The 23,195-nt window shown below is 44.0% G+C and overlaps 1 protein-coding gene across 1 annotated transcript in view; it reads right to left on the reverse strand.

Moving 5' to 3' along the window:
• Window positions 1-23,195, reverse strand: part of TMEM132C (transmembrane protein 132C) — a 452,167-nt gene that overhangs the window by 285,476 nt on the left and 143,496 nt on the right. Inside the window, exon 2 of the mRNA XM_043489026.1 lies at window positions 7,667-8,555. Coding sequence (XP_043344961.1) covers window positions 7,667-8,555 — 889 coding nt within the window. The remainder of the gene's footprint in view (window positions 1-7,666; window positions 8,556-23,195) is intronic.

A 23,195-nucleotide genomic window follows, 5' to 3' on the forward strand; every position in this document is an offset into this window, starting at 1 on the left:
TTTTTTTTTTTCTTCTGGGAGGGCTACCTCTTTACTTCAACTTGTTTTACTTAAACAGGAAAAAAATCACCTTCTAGGATTTAGACCCTGCAGTGTCCAAGATCAGAGCTGGCGGACAAATCTTATACAGAAAGGGGCAAAGCAGGCACGTAAACAGCTGTATACTTCTTAGTTCTTCTTGAGAAAAGGAGATAGAGATACCTTCTTTTCTTTTTGCTTTTGAGGGTAGTGACTTGAGCTGAAGAGGCAGCTACCTTTGAGAGGAAGCTTGGTGGACGGATCACCAGCTGATAGAACTTGAGATAACTACCTGAGATCTACAGAAATCCAGAAACACAAGGAATCCAAGACGGGTGAGGCCAAGTATCTAGTTTTCTCTCTTTCCTGGTCACCTCTGAAATACTGAGGTTGTTTGGATGAACTTTTTGGCTGATACCAACAGTTCGGATGTTTTGATTTATATCTGATTATATTGATCAGATACTTAACTCTTGGTGGGGAAGGAACAGAATGAAGGGACATGTCAGAAGAGAAATCAAGGAGACAGCCTTGGCAGCTTTTGACCAAAGGAACGCCTAGGAATGAGATGTGCGTGCTTGAGAAGTCGCTTAAGTCAGATCTGACTCTTTGCGACCCCATGGACTGTATCCTGCCAGGGATAAACTGTTTCTTTTCCCACCCAAATCTATACACAGACCATTCATATCCTCTGAACATCAAAGATGTAGAGGAAGAGCTGTCAATCAAGGTGATTCTGTTCTCAGGGGATACTTGGCAGAGTCTGGAGACAATGTGGTTGTCACAGCTGGACAGAAGGTACCATGCTAGTGGATGGAAGCTAGGGATGCTGTCAAGCATCCTATGGCACCCATGTCAAAGAATGATCTAGCCCCAAATGCCTATCTTGCAGAGGTTGGGAAATCCTGGCATAGACTAAACCAGTCCGTATGCTACTCATCTTCTTTTCATTATGAGACACTAGATATGCTCTGTGTAAACTCATGGCAGCAGCATAATGTAATCTTGTAATGAGGAAAGACTCTTTATGACTCTCTTAGCATCCCTAATTCCAATTACAGAGTTGCAGGGTTCTGAATTAGTTACACTTGGAGGAGAACATCTCCCCTGCATTTCTGTGAATTACGGATTTCAATTAAGCAAGCTTATTTTAAATGGGAGAGGACTGCCTTAGCTTCTTTAGGGATCCATTTCAGCTGCTTCCTGAAAAGACCAGAGGTGCCATGTCCTCCCCTAGTCTTCCCTTCAAAGACCTGTGAGGTCAAGAGCGATCTACTTGCTCTAACACCTGCAACCTGAAATAATGTGAACAATGGTTCGAACACAGGGAGTAATTTCACAACCTCAGTCCTAAGACTGAGCTTTGAGTGAGGAGTGTGGTCCTCAGCATCGGGGCTGTCATTAGCATTCAGGCACATGGAGATAGCAATGGGAATTTTCAGGGATGATGACCCTAACTGTCAATATGTTTTGAAAACACTCATAAGTGAAAATAATGCTTATGTTTGCTGTAAGGAATCTTGATATTATTTCAAGAAACTTCAGTTAGTAAGTCACGAAGGAAAACATCCATGAAAAGGATCGTTCATGATACAAATCTGACATTAGGTATTTGCTTTTGCACTAACTCAGTAAATGTTTACTGGTCCTTTACTCTGTGTTAAGCCATACAGCCGTCTTCCCCGATGGCTCAGCGAATAAAGAATCCACATGCAATACAGGAGACACAGGTTCGATTCCTGGGTTGGGAAGATCCCCTGGAGGAAGGCATGGCAACCCACTCCAGTATTCTTGTCTGGAGACTCTCAGGGACAGAGGAGCCTGGCGGGGGCTACAGTATAAAGGGTCTCAAAGAGTCAGACACGACTGAGCGACTAAACACGCACACAGGCAGGTCATATAGTAACAAGGGTTCGTTACCATATTTTTAAATGAACAAACAGGCCCAGAGATATTAAAGGACATTTTCAGGTTCACACAGCCGAACAGCAGCAGAGAGTGGCATGTAGTATTATAGCTTTCCTGACTTCCAGCCTCCTGTATTTTTTTTCTTAACCCCATGTATTTTACAAATATCTATGTAGTCAAATTCTCTTTTGTGAAATCTAATTGTAACTTGGACTAAACAGTGTCTCTGTAAGCTAAGGCGGTAAAAACTTACTGTGGTGTTAATCCTGGGGAACAAACAGGTATCAATGTGCATTGTGTTGTTACAGTGAGCTGTCATGCATTCCCCAGCGAAGTCCAAAGTGACCAGATCTGCTAGGTAACTTATTGAGATGCTCAGATTCCAAGCCTTCATCCCTCCTCTCCCAGTAACTGGTTCAGCCCCATGTTTGAGAACAGAACCACCCTCGACTAAGAACTCATTTGAGTTTGTCGCATTCATGATTGTATCTCCTCGTGAAAAGTTTGTGTCCAGTGGCAAAACATTCAAGCTAGACAAGTCCTAGGTCAGAATCATTGCTAGTTTTCATTTCTGCTCTTCTAATTCAGTTGCCTGCTGCATGCAGACCTCCCTTTCCCTGACTCCTTCACTGTCGATGGCTATGGTCATCTTTGGGCTTCTTAGGTGGCACATGGTAAAGAATGCACCTGCCAACGCTGGAGATGCAAGAGAGATGGGTTCTATCTCTAGGTTGGGACGATCCCTTGGAGAAGGAGGTGGCAAACCATTCCAGTATTCCTGCCTGGAAAATTCCATGGACAAAGGAGCCTGGAGGGCTACAGTCCATGAAGCTGCAGAGTCGGACACGACTGAGTGACGGAGCATGTATAAGCCATATGCCAAGAGACAAGGGGCCTAAACCCATGGAACCGACCTGCTTACAAGTATTTGTAAAACATATACATGTAGGTATTCTTCCTTTACGTTGGTCATTATTTTAATTTTTATTTTTCAAAATAGCTTTCTAAAATAATGTTATATCCACAGGAAACAGAGTTTCAACCTCCACACCTTGACTTTTGAGTCTCAGGAACCTGTCTGATCATAAAGCAGGGGTTGCCTTTGAATTAGATGCATGAAGTAGCTAACGAAATGCAGGCTGCTTCCTCAAGCCTGTGGAAGAGAGTATTGTTTGTGAAAACCGTCCTGTAAAGGAGGCTCAGGCCAAGTTTCCATGTCTGTTATTGATCCTATAAAAATTTCCAAGAAGTCCGGGCTAAGTCCAAGCATCACAGACTTGTCAGCAAAGCCATCTTCTAAGGAGATGATGGAGAATGTTTTTGGATTTCATGGTCAAGAGGAGTCTTTCAAATCCCAGTCCCTTTGTAAGTTTCCCGTGAATTTCTCAGCTGGGTTCCAGTGATGGGCCAGATGAATTTTTCCTGTGATTGAACCAGTGACTACTGTTGATGGCAGCTGGATAAATAAATGTGCATTTCCATGCGCTGCTACTTTTGAGAGGAAGAAAGTGGTATTTCGTAAATTTCAGTGAGCCTCACACAAACTTAATTACTTTGCCACATACATCTTTTTGTGTTTTTGAATACTTCTTTCCCTAGAAGAATTCCTTAAATTAAAATTAAAATATGGGCTTCCCCAATGGCTCAAAGTAAAATTCTTTACCCAAAGGTAAAGAATCTACTGGCAATGCAAAAGATGCAGGAGACAGTTTTGAACCTTAGGTCAGGAAGATCCCCTAGAGAAGGAAATGGCAACCCACTCCAGTATTCTTGCCTGGAGAATCCCACGGACAGAGGAGCCTGGAGGGCTACAGTCCATGTAGCTGCAAAGAGCTGGACACAGCTGAGTGACTGAGCAACTAAGCATGTATAAGCCATATGCCAAGAGACAAAGGGCCTAAACCCATTGAACTGACCTGCTTGGAGGGTCCATGGAGTCGCAAAGAGTCAGACATGACTGAAGCAACAGAGCACACAGAAATTAAAATACAGTGAAGTATGTTATCTAGAAAAGGAATGCTAGCTTTCCTTGCAGCCGTCCCATTCTAATCATGGCTGCTGCATTTTTCACTTCCAATGTCTTGGCGTCATCCTTGACTGTTTTTCTCCCACCTCTCTCCCCTCAGGACTCAAATCCATGGTTGGAAAGACCAGGAAGGCAGAAATGGGGTTGCTACCCTTCCTGGCATCAACCAATATTCCACCCAGAACCCTGTCATTCTCATCCTCTGTGCCCCCAAAGCTCTTGTTATTATAAAACCATATTTTTTTTTTTGCTCTTTAAAAAAATCCTAGTAAAATGAGAATCAATACAGCTTTCAGAACAGACTTGGTAGCTGTTGTTTTATGCAAAGCACGATGTCCTTTTACTGCCAAAATAGAATTCAATGCTTATTGAAGTTTTCATAGATGTTTAAAAGCAACCCTGATAGTAATAGCCAACACTTGTAGAAGCACTTTTACATGTCAGGTACTGTTATAAGCACCTTAGAAATAAGTATGAGCCACTGAATCCTCCCATCCCTATGGCAGGAGGTACCAGCATCATATCTGAATGAGGACACCAAGGCACACGGAGATGAGATGGCAGGCCAGGGAAGTGGACCAGAATCGAGACCAGTTGGTTCCAGGGCCTGATTTCTCCAACATCACCCTCATCTTTGTGAAGGAAAACAAAAACAGCAACTCCTCCTCTCCAGTGAACCAGGTCTGACTGCCCCGCCTGCAATGGAAAGCTCTGCATCTTAGTTGTGGGGACCCAGTTGTTCACACACACTCACCCCCAGAGCTTGCTTCTTGAAAGAGGGAAGTTAGGGATAAGTACAAATGGGAAGGGGGCTTCCCTGATAGCTCAGTTGGTAAAGAATCCGCCTTAAGTGCAGGAGACCCGGGTTCTTATGACTCTGGAATTTTTAAAACTTGTTAGCAGTACTATTGATTCCCTGTCTTCTGTACCTCCTTTCCAATGCCCAGGCTGGATATATTCATTTTATAATAGAATGACATGAAACCAAGGTGCTAAGAGACTAAGTGGAAATGAAACTCAGACCTTCCAGATCAGTATCTTTCTCCATCCAAGGCAGGAGGAAGCGAACCTGGATCCTTTTATTGAAATACCTCCTCTCCTGCAGTTATAAGGCTGGCACTTTCATTAAGACATCTAGTTTATTTTTCCTTACCCCAGAGACAGCAGGCACCAGGTTGACCACCCCTCAGTACAAATGAGATTGAGAATTCCCCAGAGGGTACATTTTGTACTTTATAGAAGATGCAGGATTACATAACATCACGGAAAGTGATTCTGTAAAACACTTGTTCATATCCCAAACCGCTGGCAAAGAAGGATCTGGTAAAACTAGTGCATTTAAAAATTGAAATAAAAAAATTATAAGGATGATCATTAGATAGACACTTCAGAAGAAAATTATCCAAATCCAAAGGACTAAGAAATGCCTTGTGAAACTTATCAAAACCTCTGAATGCCTTTGGTAAAAACAAACAAACAAACCCTTTAAAAAGAACCATTCTTATCTTCAGACAATCAAATTTAAACCAAAGTGAAATATGCCAGAAGATGTCATCAGTCTATTTTGTGAATATTTTCCCAAGCAACTCAAGCCACGTGTGATTAATTTTTTATTCTAAAAAGTACAAAAGCATTGCTGCAATTATAACCTAAGTCATTCTTAATGATAATCATTTAAAAAGCCTGATTTTGGTCATCTTTATCTTTTAAACAAATCTCAAGTAAATATTTTTTCATTATTCTGAAGTTCTAAGAGGATTTGCATTAAGTGGCTTTCCCCCCAGTATTAATTATCCTCACATAACAGGTTGCCCTGATCTAAACCTCAGAATTATTATCCAGAGTGACAGAGCAGGCCCATTACATCTTCTGTGTGATCTGTTGAACCAGCAGAGGTCATGGGAGGTGGGTTATTCTGTAGTTGCTTTAATTTGGTTTTCTTTTTTTCTTTTATTATGAAATGAAATACCTCTGATAAAGAATTTTCTGTTGAGGGATGTCCCTTGTTGCCTAGTGGTTAGGATTATGGGCTTTCACTGCAGTGGCCTGGGTTCAATCCCCATTCAGGGAACTGAGATCCTATAAGTCATGAAGAATGGCCAAAAAACAAATAAGTTAAAATAGCGTTTGTCACAAACTGGGGTTTCCTCAGTTCCTAACTGGCAAGATTTAACCCTACCAAATAAAAAAAAAGATATTATTCTTGGCTTTTTTTTTTTTTTTTTCACGCTTACACTCAAAGTGAGATGGCAGATGGTGAGATATGTCTATATATTTCCTTGAGCCCACTGAACATATACTTTGTCATGTAACCAAGTATCTGCATGTCTATAAAAAATTTTAAAGCTTAAAAAAAAGTCACATTGTGGTGACCTAAATGGGAAGGAAATCCAAAAAAGAGGGGACATATGTACACATATGGGCTTCCGAGGTGGCGCCAATGGTAAGGAACCCACCTACCAATGCAGGAGACAAAAGAGATGTGGGTTTGATCCCTGGATCAGGAAGATCCCCTGGAGGAGGCCATGGCAATCCATTCTAGTATTTCTGCTGGAGAATCCCATGGACAGAGGAGCCTGGTGGTCTATGGTCCATAGGGTTGCAGAGTCAGATACAACTGAAGTGACTTAGCATGCACACATGTATACCTACAGCTGATTCACTGTGCTGTGTGGCAGAAACTAACACAACATTGGAAAGCAACTCTACTCCAATAAAAATTAATTTTAAAAATTTATAAAGTGAAAGTGAAAGTCACTCAGTCGTGTCCAACTCTTTGCGACCCCATGAACTATAGAGTGCATGGAATTCTCCAGGCCAGAATACTGGAGTGGGTAGCTGTTCCCTTCTCCAGGGGATCTTCCCAACCCAGAGATTGAACCCAAGTGTCCCGCATTGAGCGCAGATTCTTTACGTCTGGGCCAATCAAACCAAAACCTAAGCTGTAAATGTCTCAAGGTTACAGAATTGAAACCTAAGGGGTGTGGGTGTGGGTGTGTGTGTGTGTGTGTGTTTGTGCTCAGTCGCTCACTGTGTCCAATTATTTGTGACCCCATGGACTTTAGCCCAGTAGGCTCTTCTGTCCGGGGGGATTCTCCAGGCAAGAATACTGGAGTGGGTTACCATGCCCTCCTCCAGAGGATCTTCCCAACCCAAGGATCAAACCCAGGTCTCCCACATGGCAGGTGAATTCTTTATCAACTGAGCTAGCTACAAGGGAAGCCCAAGAATACTGGAGTGGGTAGCCTATCCCTTGTCCCGCGGATCTTCCCAACCCGGGAATGGAACCAGGGTCTCCTGCATTGCAGGTGGATTCTTTACCAACTGAGCTATCAGGGAAGCCCATAAATATAAAGTAACCATATTTTGATCACCCTTTTGGCCATGGAACATTTTAATACTTCATAAATCTGTTTATGCCTCCCCCCAAAAAAATTAAATCCCTCTTCAAGTTCAGTGGTAATTCAAGGTCAAAAGAGAGTGATTAATTTAGTCTTGTTTCTTTCGGGTGCAATTTCGGCCCATTTTCTCCCACCTCCTAATATATACAGTGCAGCTGCTGAAAGCATGCAGGCAGGTGCAGAAACTAGCTTCCAGTGTGAAGCAGGAGGGTCCCTGAAGGTGGTGAAAATGGAATCTTCTGGTATATACACCCCAACTTCCCATCCAGTGTCCTCCCAGGGGCGCCTAAGCCTACCTCAAGTGCAGACCTACCTCAAGATGAAGAAGTCCACGGTGGAATTGCTGGCCACAGTGACATAGGCAGTGACCACATCTCCCTGCTTGACGGGCCTGGAGGGCAGCCAGATGGCCACGTTGCCGTCTAGACGCAGCTCGCTGAGCTGGGCACTGTCCTGAGCGCGGTAGAGACCCACGGCGCCGATCCTCTGCAAGTGCGACGTGCTCTCCTGCAGTCCATCCTTCCCGGGGCGGATGGCATTGCCCTTGCGGACGTCGCCCCCGGGGCAGTCTCCGCGCTCGTCCCCGGGCTGCAAGGCATAGTAGAGCTCCACAGGGCTGCCCTCGGTGGGCTCTGGCGCCTTCTTCCTCCCGGCCACCACGCTGGGGGTGCCGAACCAGCTGGCCGGGAGCTCCAGCTGCGCCACGCACAGCCCCAGGGCCCCCCGCAGCCGGCAGCTGCCCCGCACCTCCCGGGTCTCCCGGAAGGCGAACACCCGCAGGCAGGGCAGGCTCTGCGCGGGGCCGGGGTCGTCCCAGTCCCTGCCCACCAGGTGGAACAGCACCTGCACGCGGGGCCGGCTCAGGTAGATCTTGTCCCGCAGGATGTGCGCCTTCAGCTTCCAGTTGAAACCCACCTTGTCGGTGGGACCTAAAAAGTTGGAAGTCGACATCAATTCCAGGGGCACGACCTTTTCCACTGAGAAAGGCCCATAGCTGGCATTTAAGATCGGCGGCCGTTTGGCTTTGTAGAGGAAGAAGGACTCGACCCGGGACTGCAGGCTGGAGTTGCGTGTTAAGTCCTGGTTGGTTTCCTTTAGGAAGAAAGAGGTCTCTGCTCTGAGCACCTGGTAAGTCACAGGCAGATAAGGGGGCAGCGAGGAAAATCGCTGGATGTTCTCTGTGAGCCCACGGCCCTCAATCACTGCAGAGGGGAAGGAAAGAAAAGAAAAAGACAAAGATGGGGTGATTTCTGGGCTCCTTAGAGGTCATTTGGCAACACGAGGAAATTAACAAGCAATTTAGAAATGAGGGGTTAAGCCGCTTGTTCAGTTGATTCAGGCATGCTGGATTCTTTTCAACCATATGGAATGTAGCCCACCAAGCAAGAATGCTGGAGTGGCTTTCCAGGTCCTCCTCTAGGGGATCTTCCTGACTCAGGGATCCAACCCACCTCTCTTGCATTGTCTCCTGCAGTGTAGGTGAATTCTTTATCATTGAGCCACAGGGGAAGTCCAAACATTTTGCAGCCCACTTGTCTAGAATTTTCAGGTTCCTTTGAGGCTCATCCAGTAAATGATCACATGCTCCAAAATTTTGAATTGGTTGAAATCTATGAAAGAGAGATTTGGGGGACCTCCCTGGTGGTCCAGTGGTTAAGGCTCCATGCTTCCACTGAAGGGGGCATGAGTTTGATCCCCAGTCAGGGAACCAAGATCCCACATGCTGCATGGTGAAGCCAAATAAAATAAAATAAATATGATAAAATAAAATTCACAGTTCCACTCTTTTAAAAAAAGGAGATTTTTGTACATTAAGAATTGTTGAATGGTGGCGAATACATGGAGATTGATCTGACAGAAAGCTAGCAAGTAACTTATGAGGGTAAAGTGGGAAATATTTGTGAATAACTTGCGTGAGTTTCAAATATGTTTAATGACACTGGTACCTGAAGAGAAAAACAGACCAATAGAATAGAGTAGTTCATAAATAAGCTCCTGTACATCTAAAATTTAGTATGTGATAAAGGTAGAACCAGAAATCATGAGGTAAAGACAGACTTTTTAATAAATGGTGCTCGGACAATTGGCCAGCCATTTGGCAGAAAAATAACATTAGGTCTGTACCTCACACCAAACATGAGAATACCCTTCAAATATATGAGTGATCTAGATGTAAGAAAATGACAATTTTTGGTACTGAATGAAAGAATGGGTGATTTCCTCTATAACCTGGGTCTAGGGAAAGATTTCTAATTATGATCCAAACTCAGAATGAAATTTAGCCATCCCTATATAAAGATGAATGATAACCATCCCTATATAAAAATTGAGAAAACCTTTCACAAAGCCACATATATCATAAACAATGTCAAAAGAGAAAACAGCAAACTGGGAGACACTGCAAACTATTCACTTAAGGTGCTCAACTCAGCTGGCAGGTAGGTTCCATTTTGCCCACAGCTTTTTTTACGTTTAAAAACCATCATTTTTAAATGATGGTTATGAATGGGAACCATTTTTTAAAACTGGAGAGTGATAGCTACTGAGAACCTAGTGTAAAGCGCAGGGAACTCTACTCACTGCTCCACGGTTATGTAAATGGGAAGAGAATCTGAAAAAGAGAGGACTGCTGTTGTTCAGTCGCCCAGTTGTGTCCGACTATTTGCAACCCCGTGGACTGCAGCACACCAGGCCTCCCTGTTCCTTACCACCTTCCAAAGTTTGCCCAAGTTCATGTTCATTGCATTGGTAATTCCATCCAGTCATCTTATCTTCTGACACCCTCTTCTCCTTCTGCCCTCAATCTTTCCCAGCATCAGGGACTTTTCCAATGAGTCAGCTGTTTGCATCAGATCACCAAAATATTGGAGCTTCAGCTTCTGCATCAATCCTTCCAAGAAGGATTCCCTTAAGATTGAGTGGTTTGATTTCCTTGCTGTCCAAGGGACTTTCAGGAGTCTTCTCCAGCACCACAGTTTGAAGGCATCAATTCTTTGGCATTCTGCCTTCTTTTACAGTCCAGCTCTCACAGCTGTACATGACCACTGGGAAGACCACAGCCTTGACTGTATGGACCTCTGTTGGCAGAATAATGTCTCTGCTTTTCAATATACTGTCTAGGTTTGTCAGAGAGGATACACACACACACACACACACACACACACGGCTGTTCGGCTTTGTTGTACAGCAGAAACTGACATAGTAGTGTAAAGCAACTATAAAATTTTAAATTTATTACTTTATCCAATAAAAAACATATAGTACATATATAAAATGGAATACTACTCAACTGCCAAAAATGAAATAATGCCATTTGCAGCAACATAGATGCAACTAGAGATGATCAAAATAAGTGAAGCAAGTCAGAAAGAGAAAGACAAATACCATATGATATCACGCATATGTGAAATCTACAATGAACTTATCTATGAAACAGAAGGGTTTCTCCCTGGTAGCTCAGCTGGTAAAGAATCCACCTGCCATGCAGGAGACCGCAGTTCAAGTCCTGGGTCAGGAAGACCCCCTGGAGAAGGGATAGGCTACTCACTCCAGTATTCATGGGCTTCCCTGGTGGCTCAGACGGTAAAAAAATCCACCTGCAATGCGGGAGACCTGGGTTTGATCCCTGGGTTGGGAAGATCCCCTGAAGGAGGACATGACAACCTACCCCAGCATCCTTGCCTGGAGAATCCCCATGGACAGAGGAGCCTGGCAGTGTATAGTCCACAGGGTTGCAAAGACTCGGACATGACTGAGTGATTAAGCACCCACGTGAAACAGAAATAGAGTCACAGGCATAGAGAACAGGCTTGTGGTTGCCAAGGTGGGGAGGGCAACAAGGATGGGATGGGAGTCTGGGGTTGGCAGATGCAAAATAGTACATTTAGAATGGATAAACAAGGTCCTACTGTACAGCTCAGGGGACTATATTTGATATCCTGTGATAAACCATAATGGAAAAGACTATGAAAAAAAAAGAATGTATTAAAAATATGTGTATAAAAAACTGAGGAGTATCTGGGTTTTTAGCTTCGCACGTATGGGAGGAAGTGGCAGGATGCAGGCTGTCTGCCCATCTGGCAACAGTAAGAGAAGATACACAGCAGACTGCCTTGCTCAGTGACATTTCCTGCTGGACCCTTAGGTGCATTTGAGTGTGAAAAAGCAGATTTAGAATCTTCAGCTGGGTAAGTCAATGTACACTGGAGGTTGAAGGTTCAACAATGAGCCAGAAAGAGCAACACGTCATCCCTGTCTTCCTGTCTTTCTTTGTTCATTGCCTCCATCATTAGCAGTATAACCAGCCACCTCCTTGTTGATTGAAGATTGTGCTCTAAAACTTCCCCTTGGGCTTACACTTACACTGCTGGGGCTCCACTGAGGACTCACTATTGACCTGGGGCATAAGAGGTTACAGTTCCCCAAATGCTAACTTTGAAAAGACCAGGAAAGCCTCTTGACTGACTCTTATCTTTCAAAACCAGACCAGAAAATCCACATAAGCCCCCATTCATATATTGAGAGAGAAGACAGGTGTTCCTCTCTCTCCACTGATGCTCCAACCTCCCCTTCTGCCCCTGCCTCAAACTGCAGCCAGCACAGCCCATTCAGCCTATGAGGTTACCCCATGCCTCTCTCCTCTGGAAGTACCCCTAATCCTTTTCCCAGTGGGGACATTGGCTAGCAGATCAAAGCTGCCTTTGGTACTGCAGCCAAAAGGACTTGAGTTGTCAAGATGGCTTTTCAAAGAAATAGCTTCCATCCCTGTTCTTTGCCCAGAGGCGTTGATCTGAGGTCACCAGCAACATGGGTACTTTGTCCCTCTCTCTTTAGGGATGTTTTGCTGCTCCCACTTTAACTCACTCATTTCGGGACCACGTTAAAACACTCGCAAAAGACCCTGCACAACATTCCAGAAACAGTTCTAACTCTATGTCTTTAAAGAAAATCACTGACTCAAAGCAACTTGTAGAATTGTGTCAAAACCAATAGACTAATTGCTACATCTGATGCTTTTATTCTGATGTATTCATCCCTTTCCAAAAAAGCTTTTAAACCATGAAGTGTAGAGATTTAGAGACTCATTTGTTTGGAAAAGATGGTGGGCCAAGGACTCTCTGAAGAAATGGAGCAAGGATTCTAAGGTCCATCTGTGTAGGGTGTATTCCACAACAGGGAAGCTTGTCAACAAGCTTGCTCACCATTCTCCACTCTCTTGCACATAAAATTTCTTTTCTCTCCTTTTCTGTCTTTTTATCTTTAAAAACATCCTTAAAAATGAACTTTTGCTTTTAAGCAAATACTGAGTTTATTTTTGAGAAAATAAAGCTGGAGTGGGCTTGCTGTCTTGTTGTCTCCTCTCTTAGGCTTCTTCCATTATTTAAGTCTCTCTTTATCCTTCACATAGATCAAAAAGTGCCTGGCTCATATCTTCCTGCTAAACCTAGATCTGAAGTTTTCCTGCTCATGAGAGATTTAACTTGAGCCAAAAAGAGACAGACATTTTAAAGACAGGAGTGTCGGGTGTAACCTAGTGGTTAAAGATGAAGTTTGACTATAGAGATCTAGAGTTGATCTAGTCAACAGTGATCTCAGGCAAGTCTGTACCTTCTTGGATAGTTTTGGTTTCCATAGATAGATGGATGGATGGATGGATCAATGGATGGATCAATGGCTGCATGAATGTTTGGGTGGTTGGATGGATCAGTGGTTGGATGGATGGGTTGATGGCTGGATAAATCTTTAGATGGATGGAGGGGTCAATGGTTGGATGGACAGGCAGATGGATGGAAGGATGGGTACACTAGTGGATAGATTCATTGTATTGAATCCAGTAGTACCTGTAGTAGAACAATTACAAAATGGCCCCCATTCTCTTCTTATATCTATACCTTTTATGTGTGACTTTGCAATTTTCCCTTCAAAATTAGAAGTCCATTGCCCCACTCCTTGAATTTAGCTTGGCCCTGGATTTTCTTTGACCAGCAGATTATGGCAGAAGTGACAATGTGCTAATCCCAAAGCCAGGTCTCAAGAGGCATTGCACACTTGCACTAACTTTCTTTTGGACTCCTGCCAGCACCCAAAAGAACACGCCTAGGCTAGACTACTGCAGGATAAGGGACCATGTGGAGGAGAGGAGAGTTATCTCCAAGGAGGCCATCCCAGATCAGCCAATCCACAGCCTGCAGCTACCGCCAAACAAGAGAGAGAGAGCCCAGCCAAAATTAGCCAAGTCCCGCCAAGGTCAGTCACTCCAAAACTTATATGAAATGACAAGTGAACTAAGTCTCTTAATATGGGGTGGTTTTTTAATGTAGCAACACCCAATGGGATAGTTAACAAATATCAAGAGGTTATCAAGTGTAAGAAACTAAAAAGATACAGTGACACCAACGTGAACTTTCTCCTTGATGGAATTAGAATAATTCAAAAAGACTTGAAAAGGGACTCACTTTCTCATTGGTGAGACTCAGGCATTTCCCCATCTTGTAGATGTACCTCCAACAGCCAACCTCGTAGACACTCATGAGAATGGCCTCCCTAGAGTTGTCCAAAGCCCATCTGTGCCCTCAGGTGCTGTGACACCACGTGCATCTCTCAAGCTCATCCTACATTTTGGGGAGCCCTGATCTAGAGGATTAAGGAAGCAGAGGTGATTACCAGCCTTTGTGGTATTTCTCTCCTGACACTCTATCTGCTGATTACAAGAAAACTATCTCCTGATTGTCTTGCCCTAGTGAAGCACAGACAGATATCCACCCTCTAATTCTGGCTCATCTGCTCACAGCAGCTTCTCCCAGAAAGATAGGATGATTGAGTCATTTTTACTGATCTGAAACAATACCCCTGGAAAAGTCCAGGGCTGGTTTCCTAAGGACGTGGAGAGGGGAAGAGGAGAGAAGTTGACAGCTGCACCTTTATATCTGGCCTCCTAGCTGACAGCACGTTCATTTGCTGTCGCCCTGCCTGTTTATCCATTTTCTTTATCTGTGCTTGCCTGTCAGTGTTGGGGATATTGTGTCCTCCATCAGCTGCTCATCAGAGAACTCTCCTGCGAAGCCGCTGCCGGAAATTGAGTTTTTGAGATTCTGAGATAGTGAACGCAGGAGATGTCCCTGTCACTTAGCACCCAGACAGAACACCCCCAGGGGAAATGGCCCTTTAGCCAACACAATGTGCCACCTTCATTGTGATGCTCACTTTGGGATGTGTTAACCGAGATGGATTCTTTAGCGTTGATTCTCTCTGAGCTGTGACGTGAAGGATGGATTGGATCTTGGGAGGGTGAGTGGAATAGGGGAAGGATTCCAGGAGGGGGGTGGGTGGCATGAGGAAAGGGTCAGTGAAGGGGAAGCTCAGGACCTGGGTGTGTGAGGAGGGGGGAGTTGGTCTAGGAAGGCAGATTGGGGCCTGATATTTCTCTAAATGTGGTAGGTGATGGATGCTAATAAGGTAGTTGTTGTTTTTTTCAGTTACTAAGATGAGTCGGACTCTTTGCAACCCCATGGACCATAGCCCACCAGGCTCCAGTCCTCCACCACCTCCTGGAATTTGCTCAAACTCATGTCCATTGAGTCAATGATGCTGTCTAACCATCTTATCCTCTGCCGCTCCCTTCTCCTTTTGCCTTCAATCTTCTGCAGCATCAGGGTCTTCTACAAAGAGTCAGCTCTTCCAATCAGGTGGCCAAAATATTGGAGATTCAGCTTCAGCAATAGTCCAGTGAATATTCAGGGTTGATTTCCTTTAGGACTTACTGGGTTCATCTCCTCGCAGTCCAAGAGACTCTCAAGAATTTTCTCCACAAGTCAAATGCATCAATTCTTCAGCGCTCAGCCTTCTTTTTGGTTCAAGTTTCACATCGGTGATGTGGGCTCTGAGATCATGCAGATGGTGACTGCAGACATGAAATTAAAAGACGCTTGCTCCTTGGAAGAAAAGCTATGATCAACCTAGAAAGCATATTAAAAAGCAGAGACATTAGTTTGCCAACAAAGGTCCTTCTAGTCAAAGCTATGGTTTTTCCAGTAATCATGTATGGATGTGAGAGTTGGATTATAAAGAAAGCTGAGTGCCAAAGAATTGATGCTTTTGAACTGTGGTGTTGGAGAAGACTCTTGAGAGACCCTCGGACTGCAAGGAGATCCAACTGGTCCATCCTAAAGGAAATCTGTCCTGAATATTCATTGGAAGGACTGATGTTGAAGCTAAAACTCCAATACTTTGGCCACCTGATGTGAAGAACTGACTCACTGGAAAAGACCCTGATGCTGGGAAAGATTGAAGGTGGGAGAAGAAGGGGACGACAGAGGATGAGATGGTTGGATGGCATCACCGCCAACTTGATGGAAATGAGTCTGACCAAGCTCCAGGAGGTGGTGATGGATGGGGAAGCCTGGTGTGCTGCAGTCCATGGGGTCGCAAAGAGTTGGTCACAACTGAGAGACTGAACTGAACTTCACATCTGTACATGACTACTGGAAAAACCATAGCTTTGACTAGACGGACCTTTGTTGTCAAAATGTTCTCTTGCTTTTTAATACACGGTCTAGGTTTGTCATAGCTTTTCTTCCAAGGAGCAAGCGTCTTTTAATTTCATGGCTGCAGTCACCATCTGCAATGATTTTGAAGCCCAAGAAAATAAAGTCTGTCACTTTATAAAGTACCTTGGTGAAATGTTAGGTCCCACTTTCCTTGTCAGTTAAAAAAGATAAAAAGAACCCCCCCACTCCTGCTCCTGCCGCCCCGAGGAATTACTCAAGTGAACAAGTAGTGCTTTTTTCGGACATGCAAAGGTCTTTCCTAAATAGTATCAGAGGTTCTCAACAAAGGGTGACTCTGCACCCTGGAGACACTTGGCAATGTCTACAGGAGACAGTTTTCATTTTCACAACGAGGCAGGAGGGTGTGCTACTCTCACCTCGTGGGGTGAAACCAGTGATTCAGAGAACATCTTACAAGGCAAGGGACAACCCTGCTCCTCCCCCGCCACAGAGAATTCTCCAGTCCAAGATGCAAGCAGTGCCACGATGAGAAATCCGGATCTAACTTGATTCACAGCAGGTGTTCAGTGGTTTGCCACAGGTGCCAAAGAGACAAGGAGAAGGATTTTTAACCAAACCCTCTCCAGCACCAGGAAGAGGAATGCATCCTAGTGGTGAAGAGCATTCCCAAAGCAGGACCACATCCAAAAATTAATCCCTGTCCCCAACATGGGCTTCCCTGGTGGTTCAGTGATAAAGAATCTGCCTGCCAATGCAGGAGACACAGGTTCAATCCCTGGTCCGGGAAGATCCCCTGGAGAAGGAAATGGCAACCCACTCAAGTATTCTTGCCTGGAAAATCCCATGGACAGAGAAGCCTGGCGGGCTACAGTCCGTGGTGTCACAAAGAGTCTGCCACGATGTAGGCAGTAAACAACCACAAAAACAGTCCCCAACGTATTAGATAAAGTTTTTTGGGGTTTTTTCTTGCAAATACCTTAAACTTCTGAGTTTCAAAATCTTCACCTTTATAGTGGGAATCATATCAAAACCAACTAACTTAAGGCAATAAACAAAGTAGCCAGCACCTACTAATTGAGGAGAAGTTTCTGTTCCTCTTATATATCATTAGATCATTGGCATTACTTCAATCCTGTTGATATGTTAGGGTAAAAAGGTTTTCAGGCTACAAAAACATGAAAAAAAATAGGTGATCTCCATAATATATATGTGTAAGAAAAGTTGAGATATAGCCATGCAAGAAAAGAAATCTGCAATCAAGAGGGGTGGGTTCTTTTCATAACTTCAATGGCCTATCCCGCCCAGACATCTCTAGTTCACCCATATGACATCAGAAACCTGCAAAGCAGAAGCCTGCCTTTCCCCACACGCCTCAGAGAAAACCCTGATTGGATGTTCCTTCCAAGTCACCACAAGCTTACTTGAAACACAAGCCGGCCGGAGGACTTTGAGAATTTTTTTCTCTCCTGGCTGTTTGCGATTTATTAAAATTCACCAGACACAGAATGTCTCTCTCTGCTAAATATGGTTCATTGTTACCTTTTTCTTGAAACAAAAGGCACCTTGATAAGTGGATTATTTGATTTCAATGCTTCTTCTGAACCAACCCCCCAATATCCTCTGCTGAAATTACATAGTGTGGTTTGCAATTTCTAAACAGTAAAACTCTCCTTTAAAAGAGCATGTATTTATATTTCCCTTGGAGGCCCTGGGGAGTATCCCCCCACCTTTTCTCTGGGAAAAGTGGGTAATCACACTCAGGTGTTCCTCAATCAGGCTGCTGGAAGTGGAGCAAAGGAGTCATGCCTTTCAAAGAGAAATTCTCTAAACACACAGAATTGTAAACTTTATCAGCATGAGAATAGTGTCTTGGGTAGGCACAGAGGGAAATATTTGCCGGGCAAAGTTCTGGACCTAAAATGCAACGTTTTGGGGCTTCCCTGGTGACTCAGTGATAAAGAATCCTCCTGCCAATGCAGGAGACATGGGTTCGATCCCTGGTCTGGGAAGATCCCACATGTCACAGAGCAGCTAAGCCCAAGTGCCAGAACTATTGAGCCTGTGCTCTAGAGCCCGGGGGCTGCAACTACTGAAGCTCACGCGCCCCAGACCCTGTGCTCCGCAAAAAAGGGGAAACCACTACAATGAGAAGCCCACGCGCCACAACTAGAGTAGTCCCTACTCACTGCAACTAGAGAAAAGCCCAGGCAGCAATTAAGACCCAGCACTGCCAAATACAAATAAGTAAATAAATAGATAAATAAATAAAGATTATAAAAATTAAATAAAACACAAGGTTTTAACTGTGCTGCATTCGGCGAATGGTTTAATCTTGACAAATGGCCCACGAGGCAAATTTCTCCCAGTCCATCCCTGTAACATGGCTCAGACCCCAGGTCCACGAGGGGCTCTGACTGGCTCAACACAGAGCTCCCCCATGAGATGATGTCTGCATTAGATTCCTATTGCTGCTGTAACAAATTACCGCAAAGTAGTGTAGAAAAACAACAAAGATTTTTCTTTATAGTTCTGGAGGTCAAAAGTCTACCATGAAGCAGTCGGCAGGGTTGCAATCCTTCCGGAGGTTTCAGGGAACAATCACGTTCCTTGTCTTTTCCATCTTCAAGAGGAAGATGCATTTCTTGGCTCCCGGGCCCTTCCTCCCTCTTCAAAACCATCAGGTGTGTGTGCTCAGTCACTTCAGTTGTGTCCGACTTCTGTGACCCCATGGACTGTAGTCCGCCAGGCTCCTCTGTCCACGGGATTCTCCAGGCAAGAATACTGGAGTGGGTTGCCATGCCCTCCTCCAGGGGTTCTTCCCAACCCTGGGATTGAACCCGTGCCTCTTACATCTCCTGCATTGGCAGGTGAGTTCTTTGCCACTAGTGCCAGCTGGAAGCCCCCAAAAGTTTACAGCTTCTGTCTACTCTGACCTCCATCCTCCCTCTTATAAGGACGTCTGTGGTTACATCAGCCTGTCCAGGTGATCCAGGACTACCTCCACATCTCAAAATGTCCCACTAAATCGCATCTGCTAAGTCCCTTTGCCAGGGAAAGTCACATATTCCTAGGCTCTGATAATAGAGGAAGAGACATCTTTGCATGGAGCAGGTGGGGGCATTATTCAGGTGACCACAGATGGCATTTGGGGTATTCATAGAGGAGGAGTTGGTTATCATAATGACTGGAGGGAGGAAAGCCAACGACACTTAGAGAATGGGTCTAGTTCCCTTAGATATTCCTCAAGGCCTAAGATAGTCCCAGGCAACAAATGATTGCCCAGGTCCTGAATGACTTGATTGTCCCACATGACACTCACAAGGTGAGAAACCTATGAGAACTACTGAAGCCAAAAACTTATCTCAAATACCCTCCTACAAATTGGGGGAGGGGCTACAGTGTAACCTACTATGCATTTTCCAGTATTGCAACTACTGGGGTGAAGACTGTCCTTTGATTTGATGTAACTTCACTAAAAAATTGTTTATCCTTTTGGAAAATAACATCAGCAATGCCCAATCTGCCTGTGAAATCCAAGTTACCCAAACATGGCTATAACAGTCTGCATTTGTAGCTGACACATCCACGCCAACTCTAAAGACATGAGCAAGTATCTGATGCCTTCATTTGCTCTTCCCTATGTATACACATGTGCTAAATTGCTTCAGTTGTGTCCAACTCTTTGTGACCCTATGGACTCTAGACTGCCAGGCTCCTCTGTCCATGGGATTCTCTAGGCAACAATACTGGAGTGGAGCCCTCCTGCGGGGGAATCTTCCCGACCCCGGGAACACTGGGGCCATACCCTCCTCCAGGGGAATCTTCCCGACCCCGGGATCGGACCCACATGTCTTGTCTCTTACATCTCCTGCATTGGCAAGCAGGTTCTTTACTACTAGTGCCACCTGGGAAGCCCATATGTACAAATATTAAAATATTATTTTACTATGGATTACTATGGTCATATTTTTCATCTCGGTGACAGGGCACTATTTTTTAAGATTTTTTTGATGTGGACCATTTCAAATGTCTTTATATTGAATTTATTATAATATCGTTCCTGTTTTATGTTTTGGCCATGAGGCACATGAGATCTTAGCTCCCTGACTAGGGATCAAACCCACACTTCCTCCATTGAATGGTAGAGTTTAAACCACTGGACCTCCAGGGAAGTTCCACTGATTTGTTTCCATTCATATATATATATAGAGAGATAGATAGATAGATAGTTCATAAGATTATGGACTTAATTTTATGATCTATTTAAAGGGTTGAGGTTTACTATCTATATAGAGGTTGAGTACCATGGGTCTAATCCATGGTTCCTTGGCACATTTTTTTTTTTTCTTAAAAGGCCATGTAATAAACAATTTAACCTTTTGTACATTGAGAGGCAAAATCAAGATTACATAGGTACTCATAAAATGTAACTATTTAAATTGTTATGTTTTAGCATTCTTGTATTTTCACATCACCTGGGCTTAGCCTGTTGGCCACACAGGTGGTTGGCTGGCTTTGACCCATGGTCCAATGTCTGCCAATCCCTGGTTGAAACCACACAGAGTAATTCCAGATCTGCTTCCAGTAACGGGTTCAGTTCTGCACAGACCCAAACCTGTGGTTCCTCTATAGGGGTAATTTTACCACCTGGGGGACCTTTGGAAATGTCTTGGAGACAAATTTTTCTTGAGGCAACTTTTTTTTTTTAAACTTTTAAAGTATTTTTCTAATTGGGGGTAACACTGATTTATAGCAATATATAAGTTTCATGTGTATGACATTATACTTTTACTTCTGTATACACTGCCAAAAACTGATTTCCATCCATCACAAGTCAATCCCCTTTACCCTTTAGCTGCAACCCCCTTCCCCTTCCTCTCTGGTAACCACTGCTCTGTTCTCTGTATCTACATTATTTGTTTTTGTTTGCTCTATTTGTTTGGTTTGCTCTATTCACTTATTTTGGTTTCTTGTTGGTTGGTAGGAATGTAAATTGGTACAGCCATTATGGAAGATAATATGGAAACCCCTCAAAAAAGTAAGAATAGAACTACCATATGATCCAGCTATCCTACTTCTGGGTATTTATCTGAAGAATACAAAAACACTAATTTGAAAAGCTAGCTTCACCTCTGTGTTCACTGTGGCAGTATTTACAATAACTAAAATATGGAAACAATGTAAGTGCCCATCAATAGATAAATGGATAGAGAACATGTAACATCTATATTTCTATCTGTAGAGATATTGACATCTATATAGTTATCAATGTATCTGTGTCTCTGTAGATGTACCTGTCTATCTAGATGTTGTTGTTGTTGTTTAGTCGCTAAGTTGTGTCCAACTCTTTGTAACCCCATGGACCTCTGTCCTTGGCATTTCCCAGGCAAGAATACTGGAGTGGGTTGCCATTTCCTTCTCCAGGGGATCTTATTAACCCAGGGATCGAACGTGTGTCCCCTGCATTAGCAGGCAGATTGTTTTATCGCAGAGCCACCAGGGAAGCCCATCTATCTAGATATCCACACATATATGGAATACTACTCGGCCATAAAAAAGATGAAAAACTTGCCATTTGAGACAATACAGATAGATCTTGACAGCATTATGCTAGGTGAAATACGTCATATGGAGAAAGACAAGTACCTTATGATTTCCTCACGTGGAAAGGGTTTGACTATCATAGTCATGGGGGAGGATGTTACTGGCCTCTAGTAGGCAGAGGCCAGGGACACCTCTCAACATCTTACATGCACAGGTCAGCCCCACAGCTAGGAATTATTTGGCACAATGGTCAATTGTATTGAGGTTAGGGAACCATGCCCTGGGCCACTTTGAGCCCAGGAGCCACAAGGAAAGGTTTGCCAGGACTCTTGGGAGAGAAGCCTTCACCTCTAAGAGATGCATGGCAGGAAACACCTTTCTGCCTAGGGGCAAGTGAGAGACCAGGTCATTCCACTAATACTGCCATCCATCCTGAAACTGAGTGAAATCCAGAGACAAAGCCAGGATGGAACAGGCACAGTAGTAGAATAGTGGGTCTTGACAACAAAGAGGGGATCACTGAATACACACACCCTGAATCTTGCCTGCCCACTGCCCTTCCTGTTATGAAAACCAACACACAACCATAAGGCACCGGGGTTTTCCCGTGTGTGTGTGTGTGTGTGTGTGTGTGTGTGTGTGTGTGTGTGTAACAATCTCTAATGGCTAAGCTCTATTAATGGTATTATCTCATTTAACTTTTTTAAACTTTTTATTTTATATTGGAGCTTCCCTGATAGCTCAGCTGGTAAAGAATCTGCCTGCAATGCAGGAGACCTGGGCTCAACCCCTGGGTTGGGAAGATCCCCTGGAGAAGGGAATGGCTACCCACTCCAATATCCTTGTCTGGAGAATTCCATGGACAGAGGAACCTGACAGGCTATAATCCATGGGGTCACAAAGAGTTGAACATGACTGAGCGACTTTCACTTTTCACTGCTGATTAACAATGTTGTTATAGTTTCAGATGGACAGCAAACAAACTCAGTCATACATATACATGTATCCATTCTCCCATCAAACCCACCTCCCGTCCAGACACAGGGGTTTTCTCTAACTTTCAGCCAAAATCTTCTAAAATGATGTAACTTGGCTTCATCCGCTGAGGTGATTTGGCTTCACGAGTCATAGGTAGAAGGGATCAGCACATTTTTTGTCAGGGCCCACATAATAAATATTCTAGGCTTTGTGAGCTGAACGTGCTCGCTTGCAGCTATTCATCCCTGCTGTTACATCAAGAGGGCAGCCACAGACCAGTGTGAACACTGACCTACCAGTGCTTCAGTAAAACTTTATTTATGGACACTGAAATCGGGATTTCATATAATGATCACATCAGAAACATTCTTTCTTAAGGTGCGTTTTGTACAACCAACTGAAAATGTAAGAGTATTCCCAGTTTAGGGGCTGTCCAAATGCAGGAGTGGCTGGCTCTGACCTGTGAGCCATTGTATGCTGACCTCTGATAGAGACCAAGCTTTTCTAAGAGTCGTGTTTCACGCAGGTGAGAACTTTCCTGGTGTATTCTTCAGGGCTCTTTACAATCTGACAAAGATACCCGGTTTATTCATTGATCCAAAATGTAAACGTGCCTCTTACTATGCCTCCAATACAGTTGGAAATGAATGCAAAAAAAAAAAAAAAATCAGATTCAAACATGGGGAAAGATTTCAAGTTGCCTAATGTAAGCATTTACAGCAGAATTTATACTGCATTTGATGTTCATATAGCATATGGTTTGGGGATGTTTTGCTGTATCTATTCAAAAAGAGAAGCATCTATTTATCACAG

Source organism: Cervus canadensis, chromosome 1 (genome assembly GCF_019320065.1).
Source record: "Cervus canadensis isolate Bull #8, Minnesota chromosome 1, ASM1932006v1, whole genome shotgun sequence".
Taxonomy (NCBI): domain Eukaryota; kingdom Metazoa; phylum Chordata; class Mammalia; order Artiodactyla; family Cervidae; genus Cervus; species Cervus canadensis.